The following is a 21123-nucleotide window of genomic DNA, read 5'->3' on the forward strand; positions in this document are numbered from 1 at the left end:
CCCCCCTCCCCCCCCAAAAAAAACCCCCCAAACAAACAACAAAAAATGTATATTATAGTTTTTTTTCTAATCTATTCTTTTTTTTTTCATGACACATAGTGGTAGTCCCAAAATACTGTTGTCTCTCATTCAGGGCCTCCACCTGTCATGTTCCGTTGCTCTGCACAGAGTATTATTCCCACAGTGGCAATGCAAAGTAGCAGACTGACTTTATAAGAATCCTGTATTAATCTTGATGAACGAGTGGGAGGGAATAGGTGTCTGTGGACTATTGAGTTCATAATAAAACTGTTAAAATACCAAATCAAATTAAAATCAAATTTAATAAAGAGTGCATCACTACGAGCTATAAAACAACACTGTTTAACTGAATTGATGAGAACACACAAATCAATATAATGCACACAAATCCTTCTAGAAACTGCAAATTATAAAACATGTAAGGGAATAATAATATTAAATGAAAAATATATACTTTGCTTATTATATTATTGTTAGAATAGGTAGAACACATTTTTTATTATATTTTTAAAGCATGAAACTCCTTGTATCTGTATCTGGAGTTGCTGTGCTGCATAACTTCTAATGTTAACTGTTAGAAAGCAATAACAATATATAAAACCCCTTTTTCTCTTACTGTGCCGGAAAGCTTGTCCAAATGGGCAATACTTAAATGATATTTATAAATGAATGACTTTTAAAACTCTTGAGTCTGGTGGTTGTTTAATATACAATATATATCATTCATATGGAGTATCTTAAAACAATAAGCTAGTGAATGACAGGCTGCCAATTAAAGCAGCCAGGAAGATCAAGATGGTCACAGTTTGCCTCCAGATCTGTGTTCAGCCACCCCTGGTTTAGGCACTTGTCCCAGAATATCTACCTGTACCACCCTCTGTTTTAACATTCCCTTTATTCATTGTGTTCAGCGGGAGAATACCAAAATGTTTGTTTGGACAATATTTTGTAAATAGATTACATTGTGATTATGCCCAAATCAAGTTTCAATCCATTCCATTCTAAATAAAAAGGTCATCATTTGTACAGATAGCTGCAGTACATGACTTATGTGGGTAGAATAAATGAGCTCTACTGCTCTCTCCCTTTGGTTACTGTAATGCACAGATTATGCAAAAAGGCAAAGATATTTGGTCACCTGTCTACTGGCATGTTAGGGGAAGACCATAGAAACATAAAGTCACCAGCACTGTCTTAGTGACTCCGGTAGAACAGGGAGCTCATTCTGCAGATCTGAATCTTGTACGTCCTCGGGAATCAAAAAGTGGCAATCAGCTTTCTTTGGTTTTTTTTGCTTATCCTTTTTCATGTTGGACCCTTCCTGCACTTTTGGCCCTGATCTCTGACCTTTGGTGTTGCTGTGCTGTGACGATCGCTCAGGGCTTGACAGCTTGGTTGGCTGATCCATTGTCTCTTTAGCAGATATGGAGGTTTTCTCTTCACTGACATCACCATCCTCATCATTATTGCCAGCCCCGCTGCCTGTGACCTCAATGGGGCACTCTAAGGGCTTGATGATGGTGGTGTGTGATCGTTTAAGAGGTTTGCGGCTCCTGCTGGACAGACTGGCAGACGTGGACCGCTGCTGGTGGCTCGTCCTGCTTTCGATTGACTGTGCAGCCAGCTTCTCGGGACACTTGGTCCCGCACAGTACGTGGGGTAAATCGTCTCCGAGTTTCGCAAGGTTATAGTGATCTGGGTTTACTGCACAATTTGTCTGGCAAGTGCTGCATTGCTCTGGCAAACTACAGGAATCTGACATTGAAGCGCAGGACTCACTTGATGGATTTGTACTTCCAGGAAGAGTAACACTGGGCTTATCTTGGGAGTGGGTATGGCTGGACTTGCAGTTCTCAGAATTGTCTACAGATGTCGCTGATGGGCTGCCATGGTTTTTCAGATGCAGATGGTGAAATGTTTCAGTTTCAAGCTGTGATCTAAAGTAAAGAGAGGTGTATCAGTTTTTTTCCCCCAAATACCTACTTACAAAAAAGATTGGGAGAGGACAGCAGGTTTGAAGTTCTAGTTCGTCTTTCCTAGAGAAGCTAATTTTTGTGTTACTTAAATTTAGCTTTTCTTTCATCAAGAGGCCTTGTTCATTATATATATATATATATATATATATATATATATATATATATATATATATATATATATATATATATTTAAATTCAGGTTTTAACAATACTTTTTTTCTTGAAGTACTTTTTGTTTTATGCTTTTTTCTATTTTCATTTAGAATAGTACAATGTTCTAGTTTTTTTTTTTAAACCAGTCCCTGATACTTTTCCCTCCCCAACCAACAGGAGAGCAGAGGCAAATGCAGTGCTCCCCATGGGATCCCCAGCCAAGATCAACCACTTGGAGCCAGGACATCAACCTGTGCCTCAGCAGCAGTGACTCTGGAAATGATATACAGTGCTCCCTCGCTATAACACGGGTCTCGAGGGGACACATAATACGAGCGTTATAACCGAAGAAAGTTATAAATGGGGGAGGGGGTGGGGGGCGCTGCGGGACACATAACACACATCTGACTAGAATACAAAATAAAATAACTTCCTCTCTATATTGCACACATAGTGAAGCAAAAATTTAACTTTCCATGACTTAACCATGCATAAAGCACCATGTAATCAACGCTATATTTTTTACAAAAAAAAAAAAAGGAGGTAACATTCCCATTCATAGATCATTTTAATTAGCAGTTTTTAAACTATAAATAGCCTGGAGTTCAGTTCGAAGTGACAGACAAGCAAACCAAGTGCGAAAAGGAGAGCAGGTCGGGAGAGGGGAAGAGGGAATGGGCTTGTCCCAAGTTCGGCTGCCGGAGCGGGGCTGAAGCATCTCGCCTCCTGGAGAAAGTCGCAGTTCCTCTCGCAGCAAAAAGCATTAGGAAAGATAACCACATAATAGGCCTAATATTTATTTAGTTATAAAACAAATTCTGAATAAGATGTCATTGTTATAAAGTGCCAGCGCAGCTTTTCTTCAGTTCAGATACTGTATCAAAAGGGAGAGATAGAAAATGGAAGTTAGACTGAGAAGTTGTTTATAGTTTGAACAACACTGGGGGACATGCTGTAGGAGCGTTATATACGAGGCGTGTTATAACCGAGAGCCTTATAGCGAAAGAGCACCGTATTCTTATGCTGAACAGCAACTCAAAGACCTTACCTCAGAGGTCTCTGACTAGCTAAGTCATTCTCTTTGGTGGACATTAAAAGATTATACATCTCTGGGTTGTTTTTGAACAGCTTCTGCTCAATTTTATAAACCTTCTTTCCAACACTGTCTTCATTCACAGATGCGCTCTGGAAAAAAACAAGGAGAAAAATATATAAAGAAAAAGCCAATTAATTTCAAGGTAACACAATAATCTCACTACATTAACAGGCTAGCTGTTTTAAACCCCATGCATGCTGTTAGATCCAACATGTCTTAATATAACAAATTATTATGCAGCCTAGGGAGGTGGTCACAGCACAGGTTGTATACAAGTCAAACGTCCAAATTGTAAATTAAAATCTGTTTGAATTTAACTTCTGGAAATGAAAGGACTGTAATCCCAAACTGTTCATTTTAGAAAATTCAGATTTGAACTGGGCAGCTTTGGATCCCAAGTTGTTGATGTAATATTAGTTTACTGTATGCACAAATCTGTAAAATTAAATTGCCTAGAGCTTTAAAACGATGTATAACTATGTCTTTATTCACACAAATAATTAGCCAACTATCTAGCCAGCTAACTAACTTTGTCATTGGCAACTCTACCTATCAGCTGCCTGGGGTGGGGGTTATTATAGATGCATTCACTGACTGTGGAACAGCAACTGGCTTAAGCAACAAAGGAGTGAGGGTTGGCCTTATGACGTGTTAATCACAAAATAAATATACCTCTGAGCCTGGACTGTAATAATAATCAGACTGGGATATCAGAGGGCTTTCGTCACCCAGGTAGTTTCTCTGTTTGGCTGGTAGAGAACGGTGCAGGCTATTTGAAAAAGCATTGAGTCGGAACAGAAGCTCATCCATGAGAGTCTCAAATTCATCCAAGTAAAAGTTCTGTGAAAAAGCAAAAAACAATGTCAATCCATAATGTAAAGCTATAAGAAACTATATACACACACTCATGCATTTGTGAAGTCTTCTTACACTGCCACCTGTTGTGGGGCTGTCTGGCGAGTTCTGCCTTTTTCTCCCGATGAAAGCAAGAAACTTTTCACGAGTATAGATCACAACCTCTGTGAGAGTGACCAGGTGTTTGCTTCTGGAAGACTTCTTTGAGTCTTGGGCCAATGACGTGAGAACCCCAGCAATCTTAAGAAAAATAAAAAATAAAAAGCTAAATAAATTATCATAAGTTGCTTTTTGACAGTACATTCTGTTTAAGGTTATTTGCAGGCATCACACACATTTTAAATACTTCTAAAAGAAACAAAGATGGGGCCTCCTATTCATATAATGTTTAGCGCTTGGTAACTTGTATCTTATATTCTAGCATTCCCAGTAACTATGCAGGTCTTCTTTACCACTGTGTACAGTGCCGAGAAAAAGTTTGTGAACCCCTTAGGATTTTCACATATTTCAAACCTAAAATGTTATTAGATCTTAATCTAAGTCCTAATAATAGATAAAAAGATAATCTGATTAAACAAATGACACAAAAACATGATATTTTTTCAACATTTATTTATCCACAAATGATTCAACATTCAATATCCATGTGTGAAAAAGTATGTGAACCTTTAGATTCAGTAACTGGTGGCACCCCCTTGAGCAGCAATGACTTCAACTAAGTGTTTCCTGTAACTGTTGGTCAGTCTCTCACATCGGTTTTGAGGAATTTTGGCCCATTCTTCCTTACAGAACTGCTTCAACTCTGTGACATTTGAGGGCTTCCTTGCATGGACAGCTCGCTTCAGGTCCTGCTACAACATTTCGATGGGGATTAGATCCGGACTTTGACTAGGCCATTCGAAATCACGGAATTTCTTCTTCTGCAGCCATTCTTTTGTAGATATGCTTGTATGTTTAGGATAATTGTCTTGCTGCATGACCCACTTTCGGTTCAGCTTCAGCTCATGGACGGATGGCCTGACATTCTCCTCTATAATGTTCTGATACAATGCAGAATTCATGGTTGTGTTAATGATGGCAAGCCGTCCAGGTCCTAAGGCAGCAAAGCAGCCCAAAACCATCACGCTTGACGGTTGGGATGAGGTTCTTCGGTTCGAACGCAGTGTTTGGTTTACGTCAAACATAACGTTTCTCATTGAGGCCAAAAAGTTCTACCTTTGACTCGTCTGTCCAGAGAACATTGTTCTAGAAGTCTTGTGGATCATCTATGTGCTCTTTGGCGAACTTCAGATGGGCAGCAATGTTCTTTTTAGAGAGCAGTGGTTTCCTCCTGGCTATCCTTCCATGAACACCATTCTTGTTCAGTCTTTTTCTGATAGTTGAATCGCGAACACTCACATTAGCCATGGTGAAAGTGCCTGCAGATCCTTGGATGTTACTCTGGGGTTCTTTGTGACTTCCTTGATGATTTTCCGGTTTGTTCTTGGAAAGATTTTGGTAGGACGACCGCTCCTGGGTAGTGTGACTGTGGTCTTGAACTTTCTCTATTTGTAGACTATCTGTCTGACAGTGGATTGGTGGAGCCCCAAATCTAATTCTAATTATCCCCTTAATTGAGCTGATAAAACCAGGGGTTCACTTACTTTTTCACATACCCTGAATCTTAGATACTCATTGTTTGTCTAATTCATACATCATTTTGTTTCAGAAGACATGGAATTGGTTAATATAAACCCTATTGGATATTTAAGAAAAGACTGGTTTTGATTCAAGGCGGCTATCATGGCAAAACTATGGAATTTCCATAATTGTCACTGGGGTTCACAAACTTTTACTTGGCACTGTATATTAGGAAATAGCTGGTTGTACCGTAAGTGTAGTTATCATTAATGCTCACTTTATTCCTGCTGAATACATACCATTCCTATCCAGAGGACAGACAATATGAAGAAAAAGGTCCCATAGTATATTGCAATGGAGAGTTGGTTGGTTTTGTACATGGAAGACAGGGTCTGAAGCTCGCTCACTCCCATGAAGTGCATGAGGACAGTCTGGAAGGACCTCACAATAGTACTGAATGGATGAGATGTGGATAAGAACAAGAGGTTCCCGAGGCAGGAATAGGCAATCATGAAAATAATGCCAGCCACCTAGAATAAAGAGGATACGGGTCTGAAGTGAGTGCAACTATTCTCTAAAAAAAAATGACATTAGCTACATTTCCGTTTCTTAAAAATGACATATACGCTATTCATCCAACTTTATAGTACACTAGTATTATCTAACAATTCAGACTGCTGGTCGGAAATTACATTTTTCCTATTTATGGAATATGATTTTGGTTTTTACATTACAACTTATGACTTGTAGTATTAAATCAGCTTATCAAGCAGGGAACAGATTTGGTCATTCAAAGCTTCTATTTTAAATGTTTAAAAAAACATTGCTGGTGGAACAAACTGGCCTACTGCAAATAAAAAAAAATACCGACAACGATTCTTACTGTTTTACTTGTTCTTTATCTGTGTACTTTAGCTTAGATCTCTTACCACTGGTAGTGTTATGCTGGAGCAGGAAAGACGCAGCATTGTCACACAGGGGCTGATGACTTTATTAATCCTCAGGAGGCGAATGCATTTCAGTAACAGAAGGAATATGATCACTCCATGGAGACAACGTGTAAGCTGAAAATGGTACACACACACACACACACAAAAAATTAAATATATAATATACCTATTTTGAAGTGCAAAAGCAAATCTGTTTCTTGCTATTTTTATACAATTGTTTTAAACCTCTAAAAAATGTTTCAACATTCAATATTTTAAGGGTAAAAGTTGGTAGTTGATTAATGTATTGTGTTTTTATACATGATATGGCAGTGTAGACATTTCCAGGGTATCCAAGGTTTATATGAAGAAGTTGGGCCTAAATACCCCATAGTGCAAAACTTTAAGTGATCTGTACTATGTGATCCTAACTGCAAAGCCCAATAATTGTATTTCCTACCTGGTCCCAGGATGAGATTAAACTCAGATCCACAAATGCTTTGAAGTTTCCCCTCTGTAGGTAATCTATTATTTCCATAGCCAGCACAAAGTGATACATGTAATAGGTGTAGTAAAACAGACTGATGATAATGATGGTCACCTAAAAACCAGTAAGCAAAGTTATGCATGAAGAAATACACCTTACAATAAGTTTATACACACGGTTACTGCAGTTCTACCAGGAGTTAAAGAGTTGTCACACTATACAGCAGATCCCTAGAGAACTGATGTGAAATAATGCGATCAGAGGCTTCTACACTGAGAAAGCAGTCTGGTTTTCGAGTGTGGATGGCATGATTTATAAACATTTTTTTACATATAAAAGAAGAGATGTTTAGCAGGACGTATTTTAAAATAAAACACAAAAAAACATAAGTCTGATACACATAAGGCACACATTTAAAAGCAGCTGCTGCTTTATTTTTCACCAGATGACCGTCACGATGTAAACCCTGACATCCTAAAATTATAGACCTCGCTAGGTTAGGCACTACACTCGCACAATACATAAAGTTAACAATAATACAAATAACAACAAGAAATGGGTTAGTTTTTGTTAACAAAAACAAAGCATCTTGGGAACATAATGCAAGGTGAATGGTATCTCTTCTGGAATAGTTTACAGTATATTTTGTACATGGTGTTTAATATGATGACTAGCTCACCTCAAGCCAATTCCATGGTTCCTGCCAGTAAACCAGCAACCCCTTCTGAATCATTGCACAGACTTGGAAGTAAAGGTGAAGAAGAATCAAAGCCAGGAAAATGAGCTGGGGAACAGAACAAAATATTAAACTCTGTATATAATGTTACTGCGATCACTTCTAATACAACACTATAAGGTACATGGGCAGGACAACCAATAAGAAAGCAGTGCAATGACACTGCTGTAAGTAGGATGTAAGGCCTCCGTGACCTAGCCAGGACTGCACCTGTTTGACATGTTTAAATTGTTTAGGTGCGATAAATGACCATTCTTACCACTTCTGGTTTCTTTCAGGTTTGGCGTGGAAATCTAAAAACTGTTCTCTCTATAATGACCCAAAGAGTCATCAGTTTTGAAACATTTGTAATCTGTTCAGTACTGGAGGCAAGTGAGAAGCTTCTCTCATCCCTCTTTCAAAATATCACCTTCAAATCAACCTTTTTGATATGCAAGAATGTTGTTCTGTAGGAACCATCTATATAGTATTACCCTTAATTATTACATTATTGTGCAGTTCACAAATCTGTGGTTCTGTTGCTTTGCAAAACAGGGCCCTGAAGGACACGTTTACTTTCAGCTGTTGACTTGGCGTTAGTTTGTATGCAGGTTTTTGGTTCAAACTGCCTTGTTAAGAAGGGTTGATCTCACAAGAGTCACTTGTCCTACAAAAGTTTGCAACTGTTTTTTTGTGCAGTATTTCTGCTGTTTTACCATGCTTTTCCCATGGTTATACTATGCATTTACCATAGGTTACCCTGGTTTGGCATGTTTATTAATATGCTTTGCCATCCCTCTCTGTGCTTGACAATGCTTACCTATGCTTTCACTATGCTTCACTTACTATTTACTATGCAAAACTTTTATAAGTGGTTACTTGTCTGTTCTACAGGCATGATAAAGTGTATTAATCTGAAACACAGGTAATTGCACCCCCAGAACCAGATGGTCACGTTTCCGTGGAGACACGGCCACAGGACAGTTTATTAAATCATTTAACAACACAGAGAAACACTGCTAGTCAAGGGACCAACAAAAGGTGGATTCAATCATAGAAATTCTTGTAACAAAACTATACCACAGCACTTCAGTTAATATAAAAGCCAATTAGTTTAACTGGTTAATACTTTACTGTGGCCTTAATTGTGAAGTGGCTTAATTTTTTTACTGATGAGTTTTTTTTTTTTTTTTTAATTGTAGAAAAACAATTCATGGCAGTCTGGCACTGTGGCAATTGGCAATGTCAAAAGATGCATGGTGGAGAAGATGCACATGCTCCACAGTACTTCTGGGTTAAACTCTTTAGATACACTTGTATCATTTCATCGTTGCTTTGCTATGCCCTTCACATCCTTACCTCAAAGGCCATGATGAAGTAATCTAGGACAGAGGAGACATGATAAATGCTGACTGACTCAATGTATGCTGAAGGAATGACACCCCCTGTTGGTGGGGTCTCAGCCAGCAGGGAGACAGTGGTGAAGAGGTTGGAGGGAGGGTTGTAGAGCGTGAACTCCACCACCACTGCTCTGGTGCTTCTGTCAAGCCACCTGTCAGCACTCAACTGCAACAGCGTGCGGTACGCTTCAGATCTAAACAAGCGAGAGGCACCATTAGAGGTTTCTATATTCAATAGGACAGCAAAAAGGCTTGTTTACACATCCGGGGGTAAAAAAATAAATAAATAAATGAACTGCACAAAGCTCAAGCCATACTTTTTAGCAGCCTTTAACATTTTTTTTCAGCTACTGCTGGGGATTTAAAACTAACAATTTAACAATAATAGTCACATCTTTTTGCTCTATTCATAAAAAAAAAAAAAAAAAATCAGTATCCTCAATATTGGGTATTGTCAATCCTACATTTAAAATCATGGTTTTGGTCCAGTAACTAAAGATCATATGTTATTCATTTCAATTACTTTTAGGTGTATTTTTGGTGTCTCTTAAGGAGTGCTGTATGCAGTGTTCTATGCTATACCAGAAAAAAATGCCAATTTTTAACAGGTTAACACGAGGGAGAAGCTGAATTATTGTTCATGCAGTTTTATTTGCCTGTGCACAAGCTTCAAAATCGAGTCTTTTTTTACTAGTAAAGAATAAAACAAGCAGGAAAAGCAATCACAGTAATAATTCAATGTAAAAAGATGATAAGGTTTGTGATTAAACTGTGTCTGCATTGGATTCAGGTCAGATTCTTAATAATAATAAAAAAAAACAGCATTATTGCAATTTTTGATATCATATAAAAAGCCTTCCTTACCTTATTCTGCCCAGTTTGACAGTAGTTACTTTTCCATCGTAGCACTCTATTTGACCACACAAATGGACCCTTACTGTGTCAGTCTGGCTGTCAGAGGTCTCTTTGCTGCCTGGATCATGGACTTCAGGCCTGTAAGGAGGCACACAGTCTGTGATCAGGCCAGTAAACATGCTGGGAATCTGTAAAAGACAACACATAGAGGGAATCATTCTTTTATTATTTTTAACCATGGACAAGCATTTTATTATCACATGATTCATTTTCTTCTCTAATTACCCCAAACAAAAAGGGTGATGCTATTAGGATAAGGTTAATTTAACCTACAACCTCAAGTCAAATCAAAATGGAAAATACCAGCTTGTCCAAAATGTGTAGCGAATGAAGAAGATCACTCACCGTGCAGCCAGTGTTATTTATAACTTGTATTTTCTGAAGCATCGGTTCACCAATCAGACTACATGTTCCTTTAAGGGGACCCGCCTACAAACACAAAATGTTGTTTAGGTTTGATAATAGGATACAAAGGTTGTTTTTGTATGTTAAACTGCAATAGTTTACATAAAGAACAATAGATGGCCTGTAGTGAATTGGTACAAGGTGTGTAAATCCTGCGATGTAAATTATAACCTGAACTAATTCACACCAACAACAACAACTTTGATTGGTTTGTTTTATAATTGGGTATGTTTATAATATTTGGCTTTAACTACATATGTTTTTAAAATACAATGAAGTCCAAAAGATGTTTGAATGTTTCAGGGAGGCTGGAGTTGTTAGTAGTGCACAAGAAAGAACAATGTTGTAGTTGCTGTTAATTCAAGTGACTTCACAACAGCAATCCACACTCATTGAGCACAGAGCTCCACAGAAGCAAGTTCAGAAAAGTCTCTAGCTACTTCTGCTGTACATGTTTTTGGCTTTTCGTGTGGGAACTTTAAAACAATATGCAATTTGGAGATGTGAAGACACATCAAAGAATGAATATTATTATGACTTTTTTCTGTATGAGCCAAGACTCATTTATTTGATCTTTAATTGTCCGTATAATGTATAATATAGTTTCAGGGGTTAAGAGGATGCAGAAATGTTTCAATAGTAGCAGGTTTACCTTGGCACTTGCAGAAGCATTGTTATACCAGGTGTCCCAATACAGACCCTCTAATAAAGCGGTCATGCTCCAGCTCCACCAATCCTCAGCTGTTTTCACTTCAGAAAGCAGTTTCTTCGGATTCCTTCAGATTCACAAAGGATAAACAGACACCAGGAAGTTATACTGATCTGTTATAATCAGTCTCAAATCAAAATCAGACTAGAACTAAGGAGGCTGTGTGGTCCGGTGGTTAAAGAAAAAGGGCTTGTAACCAGGAGGTCCCCGGTGGTTCAAATCCTGCCTCACTCACTAACTCATTGTGTGACCCTGAGCAAGTCACTTAACCTCCTTGTGCGTCATCTTTCGGGTGAGACGTTCTTGTAAGTGACTCTGCAGTTGATGCATAATTCACACACCCTTGTCTCTGTAAGTCGCCTTGGAGAAAGATGTCTGCTAAATAAATAATACTAACTGTTTAATCAGAATCTTTAATACAGAAGAGGACATTACAATGTGTTATTAACTTCCTGCATTAAATCCATATCCATATGCACTGTGATGCAGTTTAGCACTATAAGCACACATCACTGGTATGAGACTCGTCACTTACTTGGTGAACTCAGTCCTGACGGCCTGATTCAGAAGGTATTGGTCATTGGAGAATTTTCCATAGGTTACAAACATGAGCAGCAGCAACATGACGATGTAAAGCACAAACTCCCTGCCAATGAAACAGATGATAGAGTACATATGATTTTAAATGTATTATCTGTTTACATTCATAACAAACTACAATAATAAAGCCATATAAAAAGGCCAGAATTTGCTGAATAAAATATCAAAAGGGACAGCTATTATAATGTTGTAACCCTAACAATTATAATAATAAACATTTCTTTAAAAAAAAGTGAAATGCTGTTCTGTTTCATTTGATACCAAATCAATATCCTATACACAAAGAATCAACCACACCAAGGTCTAATACATCTCACAGGTATTGCCGTATCTTAGATAGAAGCGATACTGCCTCTTTAAATCAAACAAACCACCTCAGAGTGTGCTGTATCAAGCCTTCTTTCCTTATCCTATCTCTGGCTTCCTTCAGCTGTGCTGGAGTGGGAGGACGAACAAGGCGGAGGTAGCGTGCCCTCTGGCGCGCAGCTATGATCTGGAACGGGTAAAAAAATAAATAAATAAATAAAAAACAGCCTTGCAGGGTTCTATCAGGGACCAAAAGAATACAGGAAGACCTGCATTGCTCAATACAGTATGCTTGTTTTGTAAACCCTACTTTAAATTCCATTTTATGCAATGGATTTCCTGTATCTATATATTAAATGCTTCAAAAAAGGCTGACAAGAGGCTTGTGAAATATTACCCTGTCAAAATCTGTAGGCTGTTCCTGGTGTACACTGTGGCTATAGTTTTCAGAGCCTCCATTCGAGCTCCAGGGTTTCACAGCTTCGAGAACAGGCCCAGTTTCCAGGCAGCCTGTATAAAAGTCACTGCGTTCCTTGTACCTCAATGATACCACAGATGCTAATATAAAAATCTAGAAAAAAAACAAACACACACTTCTGTATGTATCTACTTTAAGGTGAAATTTCTCTTAAAAACTGGTGGCATAACACTTGAAAGTTGGCAGCCTTTTAAAAGCACAATAGCACAAGAACTAAAATTCTAACTGGAAAAAAGTCTTTATGCCCAACAAAGAAATAATCTTTAAAATTACAAGTCAAACCTTTCAGAACAACACACATTGTTTGCTCTTAATTGGGGGCAAAATATATTAAAAGGCCTCAAGAATAAATTATTGTAGTGAGGTTTCATATTTACACTCATTGAGAGACCTATTTTATTTACAACAGCACACTTTTAATGTAAACATATGCTCAACATTTGAAGGGATTTCTTGGAAAAAAAGTTACGGTACAATACTGTTTTTATATGTTTAGATGGTTATAGTAGTTATGGATTTACTATTTGTGTTTTAGTGCCACTATGAAATCCTTTAAAATAGTTAATTTCATTACAACCATCAAATTAACATAAATAAATGTGGTATTATGAATAGAATGTTAGTGAAATGCTGACCAAAGAAAATTGTTTTATTTGTGACTTACCACTAAAGGCTGTACAACAAAAATGCAAAACAGCAGGGAGAAAAACAAAGAATGAATCCACAGAAGACTTTTTGTACCACTAAACCTGCAAAGTAAAATAAAAAACATGGATAAAAAGAACAACACTGCAATAACTGATATAATGCTAAGAATTATTATTTTTGAAATGATAACCCAGTATTCCTTAGTACTTACTTAAGTCCCAGCAGGACAGTGACCACAATACAGACTATAGCAAGCAACAAACAGGCTGCCCATGCCAGGTAACGACACCAAAAGGGAAGTACAATTGTACTGCTTCCGAAAACCTGGTGGTGTTCATAGAGACTGCGATCTGGAAAACAAAAACATGTTTATAAGCTAAAAGCAAAGTCAAAGTAACAATATAATGTGAATGTTATTTCAGAATGCAGTGTCTACCAACAAGAGGAATATGTTAGTCATAATGACAAAAAGTGGCATATGGTAGCCATGGCAGATCATGTCCACTGGAAAGTTTTGCATGGTGTGTTAGAGACCCTGTAAATATGAAGTCTGTATCAGAAATGATTCTGGAGATATATAATGTGCTTTTAGCACATTATATATGTTCAGCGAGGGTAACAATAATTGCATGGTTATTTTTTTAAGCCAGACCCATAATCAAATTTGATAGGGAGAATAATGTCAAAGAACCCATTTCTTGTAGAACACTTTCTTCAGAGCTTTTTTTGTGAGAAGGCCCTGCACAGGTAGAATTCAATAGCTGAAGCAGATAACAATGCAGCACCCACCCAATGAGCTGTCTGAGCGAAGGTCACTGGTGCTGTGCTCAAAGCACTTGGGTGGGACTTTGCTGTTCTCTTGAGAGCTGCAGTCCTCAAAGCCGCTGGAGCTGCAATCAGAAGCACACGTGCCTTCCTTCTTACTGTTCGACTGGCTGTCCTGCTCTGAGACAATAATGGGACTGCGGGATTCCAGGCCCCGCTGTAACATCAATAAGGAAAGGAAAGTTAAGCACATTACCTGCATGCATAAATAAGTCATTTTAAATTCTTTATCGTTTTACCTTTTTTTCTGACTGCATGGATGCCTCAGAATTATACAAATTAGTATTAAGTCCCATCGATGGAGTTCTAAGAGACTTATATAGATAATGTAAATGTACCCTCCTTGTAAATTCTGATTTAGTTTAATTTGGTTAACTATTTCTGTAAGCAAAGATATGGCTCAAGTCAGTTTCATGAGCACATAACTGCATTAAATATTAACAATTAACACAGCTTGTTAGTTTACATAGCTATTTTTATTACTACAGGTACAGGTAGAGGTGACAGGTACAGGTTTGTACGTGGAGGTGCATCTACAGGTACAGATGCTTAACCTTGCATAACCTCCCTAGTAACGTATATCTTGTTTACTGCTATGTCAACAAAATCAAGAGGTCACCACGCCCAACACCCACCGCATGTAGAATAACACATTGGAACAAAAGTCCATGAAAAGATTTATCAAATTTGAGGGAGTGGTTCCCAGGCTAGGTAAATCAACCTGACCTAGTATGCATAAAAAACTGAAAAGCAGATCACTTGTTGCAAAACATATCAGTCAGCTGCTTGGAGAGTGAAATGCACTTCAGTGCGTTCTTTCCTTTCATTAATTAATCATCTGCATCACCTAATGACTTTGTTGCCAATGACCAGACTTCACCAAGTAACTGAGACCCTTCCTCGCCATACGTATTAAGAATAATACGGCATTTTTTTGTAATTAACTATAAAGGTTTTAACAAGTCTTTTGAGCAATGAATATGCCAACATGAATAAAGACTACAGTTGTGAAAGTTAACAAATGTAAAAATCTTTAGCCCACTGTGCCACCCATTCTCACCAATACCTTTGGTTCAATAAAAACAAAATCGATAGTATAGTACCTCATGCTTTTTCTGCCACGTTTCTTGTGCCCAGCGTTGCAGATTTTGCCACGATATATAAGATTCAAAAGTACTGTCCTCTGACAGCAGGGCATCCCGGTGAGCTTAAATCAGGCACAGACAGGCACAAGAGCACAGAACAGAACAGAACACACATTTCAGTTCATGGTTTTAAAATGTTACTGAAGTCATACCTGCTGCTGCAAGCAAGTACTTTAAAACGGTAGTCTGAGAACTGAAGTGCCAGTGTCTAACATTCCAGTATTATTGCTACCTTGTCAGATATGAACCTGTTAACATGTTAAACTCCAAACAAAGTTATCTGTTTTTAAAAAAAAAAAAGAAAAGAAAGAAGTGGGGCTTTCTTGTACTGATGGTTACTGCTACCAGCCTCCTCCTTCTCTGGCTAACATTTTTCTTTGCATACAATAAATGATTACATTTGCATTGTCTCTAGAGATATTATTTCATTACACGATTTTGGAATTTACAACACAGATACATCTCTGAATAAGCCTTAATTATTAGCAATATATTTTTGCCTATTCTTAAATTGCAACAGGTAACTATGTCTTCCTACCTTCCACAGAGTAGACATAAGATGCTTTTGTAGACTTGTTCTGTTCTGCTGATGTATCTTGTTTGATTGTTACCTACAGTGCAGGAAAAAACATTTGGGGGTCCACATATGGTTAAGTCTGGGAATTGTAATTGTAATCCTATTAATTTTTCTACATGAAGGAAATAGTTTTTGATTACCAAAAATGCTAAGCAAAGAAAAGACAGATACTCTGTATAACCAACGATAGTGTTGGGATTAACCAAAGCAATACACAAGGATGGCTTATCAGAATAGCATTTAGAGGTTAAATTCCAGCAGTAGAAAATAAAATACAATTCACACTTAAAAATGGCACAGAACTAACCTTGCTGAATCGGAACAGCAGTGACAACAGAACTCCGAATGGTAGCACAGCAAGAGTACTAAAGATACCCGTTACCAGGGAGACGGCAGAGATGTCAATGAGACCCAACTCAGCTGTAAACTGCAAACACAAACAAGACAGCTTAGTAACACACACTGCCCAGTCAATGATATCAACACATTACAGGCATCAGTACCAAGCAAAAGAAATGTCCATCCAAGATATAAAACAGCTTTCCAACTAGTATCCAGAATGTATGAATACGAGCCAATTGTGATGCCCTCACAAATTCTTGTTAGGAATGCCATAAATGTAACCGCTTTACTTTATAAAGGCGAAACAGGTCTAAAAGAAATGAGCTTGCTTTGCACATTATGATGACGTCTCAGTGCCGATAACAACTACCAGGCCATATTTTCAAAGTGTTAATGAACTCCTACTTTTTGAAAGAGGTCAAACGCCTGTTAAATTTTACAAAAGTAGAACCAAACAACTAAGTAATATAATCCAAGCTCGCTTAAACATTCAGAAGATGTTTGTTTCTCATTTTGTGACAGCTGTAGTTAAATAAAGACTGGGGGAAACGCTTTGAAAATATGCCCCACAATGTCTTGAATAGTGATGTCATTACTTTGCATTCATGGAAATAGCTATGCAAAAAAAAGCTATGCAAATGCTACTTACCTCATCATCCTTCACGTAAATGAGCACAGTACTGAGGAGCATATAGCCCAGCAGCAGTATAAGGCATAGCGTGAGGCGCTGGGTGTGGGAGAACTGGCTGTGAGAAGGACGGCTGTACACAGAAGCCCAAAAGTGAAAATCCTCCAAATATTCCGTCAGCTTACAGTAAAGGAGCTAAAATATAAAATAACAAATTAAAAAGGAGAAACCCAGCATAGGCAGACTCAGTGGAAGAGATCTATTTTCCAATTGAGAAATACCTATACAATTATTGAAAAAAAAAAAAAAAAAAACAGCAACATTTTCAATATATATATACATCTATATAGTAGCTGGGGGGAAAAAAGTGTTTCAGATAAATAAAACTTTATTTAAAGAAAACATAAAAAATGACACTTCGTAAAAGCTTGTCTTCAACAAGTGGCTTTGGCCTATTAATGTCTGTATCACTGCTTCCCATTTGAAGGAAAGAAAACGTACTAATAATGAACCCGAAACTATCTGGCCATGATACCCACTGAGCTACCAACATCCTATACAGTACATTCCTGGTGCTCATTTGCACTTGCACTTGCATTTTGCTTATAAGGCGAAACACCATCAGCACCGCCTCTTACTCTACTTATTAGAAGGAAGCTTGGTTTAAACATTTTATCTCAATGATAAAGATGGTACCTTTTTGAACCCAGGGCCATGGCTGAGGGAGGTCAGCTCTCGCTCCACTTTCCCATCACCCTCATCCACTGCCAGCCAGCACTCAGCTGGGAAGAACCAGCTCATGCCAGTCACCAGGTCCTTGACAATCACATGGCTGACGTACCAGCTTGGAGACTGGCCGCCATTGTTGTGCCACAGATGGACTTTCCATAAGGGGCCCAGGCTGTCTGGAGTACTGAAAACAATATGAATTGAAATCATCGCTCAAGTACTGAATGGAAGAATTTGAATAGAGGGATTAGCACCCCAGCCATGGTTTGGATACTATAGACTAGCCTTTCTTTTTTTGTATTATCCATTTACAACATGCATTATATATAAATTACAGTAGGAGGTTGCATTCTTGACATTTCCTTTTGATTGATTAATCAATGTATTATATTTCAGGATGATAAATAAATAAATAAATAAATAAATAAACAAACAAACTGGGGATCGGGATTGCTGCCAAATAGAGAGGTCCATTTCTTTGAGCAACGTGCCTTTTGTCTTTTCTTTACAGACCCGGTAGGTGTCGTCTTTTTAAAGATTGCAACGATACTATTCTGAATTCAACATTTGTTATTGTGTTTATCCATTAGGAAGAGATGGCAGTGAAGTAGCCTATGAACCGGAAAAGGTACGTTCTGTTCTGAGTACTACTGACAGATATCTTGAACAACAACATATTTTGTAATTAAAAAATAACATATAGGCTGCAGTGCATTATTAGAAAATATTTCATCTCGGGTTTCTGTGCCATTTCATAAACAACTCAAGCTTTTATGATGTCACGGAAACCTGCCATGAAATATTTTCTCGTTGTCGCAGGTGACGCTGAACTAGTTATTCCGTGTAGTAAAACATTGGACTCCTTTGCATGGAGGATCTCAGTAAGCTACAGTGCACGGTTCATCAACTGATTCAGATTCAGTTATGTTAAGTCTGCCAACTGATGATGTAGGGCAAGGCAACAACTGAGTGCCCAAAAATATGAATCACAGTGAGTTTTGACCTCCTTTAGTATTCTGGATGGAAGGCATACCTTGCAAAATGACCCTGTGTGAACAAAAGGAAATATATAGAAATAATATGTACAGCTAAACGTGTCCAAGTATCTTATAGGAATGAAATCAGACCATGGAAATCCACACCTGTGATGGAGAAACATTGGATCAAGGGACTTCTTGTGGAAACAACTAGAGCGAAACCTGGTACAGAAGCTGAATCCTGCTGGGAACGTGTGGATATGCTGGACATGTACTAGGCGATTTCAAATATGGAATGTACTTTGATATAAAAATGAAGTGTTAGAGGTTTTTTGAAGGAAGGATAAAGAGAGAGTATCCTTGTACCGCCAGTAGGTGGCACATGTTTTTAATTAAGTACTTAGTAATCTGGGAATTTCTAAGAAAATATATAATGAACGATTTACCGCTTGTATATCTTATCTTCAGAAAGCATGACGCTTGATAAAAAGCACCATTCCGGCTAAAAAGTGAACATTAATCACACCTACAAATTTATGTTTCTAAAAACAAGAAAGAGATTCTTTACAACATATAAATTAACATTAAAACTTAACAGCCAAGGTCTTAAGAAAAAAAACCTGTCTCGGCTGGATTTTGCATGAACAAAGAACAGGGTCAAGCCTAGTTCAGTCATTATAAAGAATATGAGTCGAATGCAGTTATACTGGCCTGTATTTGATTTAAATCTTAGAGGGATTCACCAAAGAAATAAAGTGATATTATAAATTCTAGGAGTAACTGGTAATTCATAGTTAAAAAGGTTCAGTGATAATTGACACTGTTTATAGTTCATAAAAGTTAAATAGAAATTAGACACAAAGGTATTATAAATTAATAAAATAAATGATCAACCCCTTTTTTAGACAGCATGATATTTGAAACTAAAAATAATTATTTGATTTCATAAGATTAATAATATGTTTTAAGTATTTGCTATAATAAGAAAACATATTATTTAAAAACTGACAAGTATTATTGCTTGTTCATGACTTTACTGTATTGATAAGAAGATTAAAAGCTGGAGCAGTATTCGATTTAATGGGAAAGTGGTACAGTTTCTTTCTCCTTCTATTGAACAACAAGACCTCTAGACATTATGATATCCATTGAATTATAGAATATAAAAGATGTTGTGTTATGTTTTTGTGTTAAGTTTGTAATAATATACTATAATGTACCTTGTTGTTAATCCACTATACTATTGTCTAATGATGGTAGATGGAGTCATTTTAATGTGGTTCTTTGAAACTGCTGCATTGAAAAAGGGGCCTCTCTCCTTATCAAGATGTACGGGCTGTAGAGAAAGGAGGGGTAATTTTATATTCCACTCTAGCAAAGCTGCAAATCTTATAGATTTGGGATTTGAGGTTTATGGAATTAGTGGTTTAGCACAGATAAGAATATATCTTGAAATAATATGCAAAAATTATGGCTTAACAGACATAGATAGGTCATATATCTAAAAAAGTGTTTGCACAGACTCTGGCCTTTGAAAAAACAAGAGACTGTGGAAATTGATTGCAATAGCATATACTTAGAGTCAGATACAGGTTAGAGCCTGGTTAGTGCATCTTTTAAGGGAAAAATAATAGTAATGAAAATTATTACCACTTAAACTTAGTGAAACTAATTGACTTGAATATTGTATAAGGCAATCTTTTTTCAAATATCCTGTTAGACAATGGTATATGGAATCAAAACTGACTCATTAACAAAATGATGAAACAATATGAGGTTAAAAGAAACACATACCTATAATTCAGCAAAATATAATCAATTAGAAGATGATGTCACATATTAAGAACATCTCTTATATATAACACATATAAAAATAGTGTTTTGCATGCACCTATAACAGTAGTGTTTTTTATATTATATTATAAACCAAGATCCTGGGAACCTTGGTTCACTTGACTTTTCAGATAAAGGAGGGGCTCGGAGGAAAGCAAGGAGTGAGATCATAAAGTTTGGAGTTAGACAAATGTGAAGTCTTGAATTTATTGAGTGCATGACACCTATTAATTCTGAAAAGTTAGTCTGGATCTTTTGAAAACTATTATTTGTAAAAGGAATAGGAGCTGTCTCAACAGATTAATGACTGGATTTAATTGAGGCGTCCCATGTATTCCAATGAGACGAAAAACCTATATAACTCCTAAGTAATTACAATGGAGTACCACACTCATCCCAGACAGGGTAATGTGGTCCATCTTCTGCCAACCTACACAAGTAAGCTGATTGAACTCAGTTTCATTTGCCTGGTGAAGACAGTTACATCCTTTTATGATTTATATTAAAGGGTAAGCATTAATCAATTATTATTTGATCTCACATGTATTGCATGTATTGCTATAAGGGACTCACGCTATGTTTTAGAAATAAAAGAGTATTTTGTTGAATGTGCTGAAATAGACCATTGGGTACTTTAGGTGACGTGTTCTTGGCCTGCTTGTCGGCCTTGAATACATATATATATATATATATATATATATATATATATATATATATATATATATATATATATATATATATAATGTATTAAAGT

The 21123-nt window shown here is 37.2% G+C and overlaps 1 protein-coding gene across 2 annotated transcripts in view; it reads right to left on the reverse strand.

The window, feature by feature from the left end:
* Window positions 1–280: 280 nt before the first annotated feature.
* Window positions 281–21123, reverse strand: part of LOC117394569 (polycystin-1-like protein 1) — a 61692-nt gene continuing 40849 nt past the window's right edge. For both annotated transcript variants that reach the window (XM_059018746.1, XM_059018745.1), the window contains 23 exons: window positions 17527–17743; window positions 16852–17025; window positions 16168–16287; window positions 15822–15894; window positions 15242–15345; window positions 14103–14295; window positions 13525–13663; window positions 13330–13414; window positions 12585–12758; window positions 12256–12374; window positions 11817–11927; window positions 11225–11348; window positions 10513–10596; window positions 10117–10295; window positions 9212–9446; window positions 7817–7921; window positions 7111–7251; window positions 6651–6785; window positions 6021–6251; window positions 4177–4341; window positions 3919–4086; window positions 3199–3335; window positions 281–1958 (listed from right to left, as the gene is read on the reverse strand). In XM_059018746.1, the coding sequence (XP_058874729.1) occupies window positions 1202–1958; window positions 3199–3335; window positions 3919–4086; window positions 4177–4341; window positions 6021–6251; window positions 6651–6785; window positions 7111–7251; window positions 7817–7921; window positions 9212–9446; window positions 10117–10295; window positions 10513–10596; window positions 11225–11348; window positions 11817–11927; window positions 12256–12374; window positions 12585–12758; window positions 13330–13414; window positions 13525–13663; window positions 14103–14295; window positions 15242–15345; window positions 15822–15894; window positions 16168–16287; window positions 16852–17025; window positions 17527–17743 (3970 nt within the window). In that variant the 3' untranslated portion in view covers window positions 281–1201. The remainder of the gene's footprint in view (window positions 1959–3198; window positions 3336–3918; window positions 4087–4176; window positions 4342–6020; window positions 6252–6650; window positions 6786–7110; window positions 7252–7816; window positions 7922–9211; window positions 9447–10116; window positions 10296–10512; window positions 10597–11224; window positions 11349–11816; window positions 11928–12255; window positions 12375–12584; window positions 12759–13329; window positions 13415–13524; window positions 13664–14102; window positions 14296–15241; window positions 15346–15821; window positions 15895–16167; window positions 16288–16851; window positions 17026–17526; window positions 17744–21123) is intronic.

Source organism: Acipenser ruthenus, chromosome 3 (assembly GCF_902713425.1).
Source record: "Acipenser ruthenus chromosome 3, fAciRut3.2 maternal haplotype, whole genome shotgun sequence".
Classification (NCBI taxonomy): Eukaryota; Metazoa; Chordata; class Actinopteri; order Acipenseriformes; family Acipenseridae; genus Acipenser; species Acipenser ruthenus.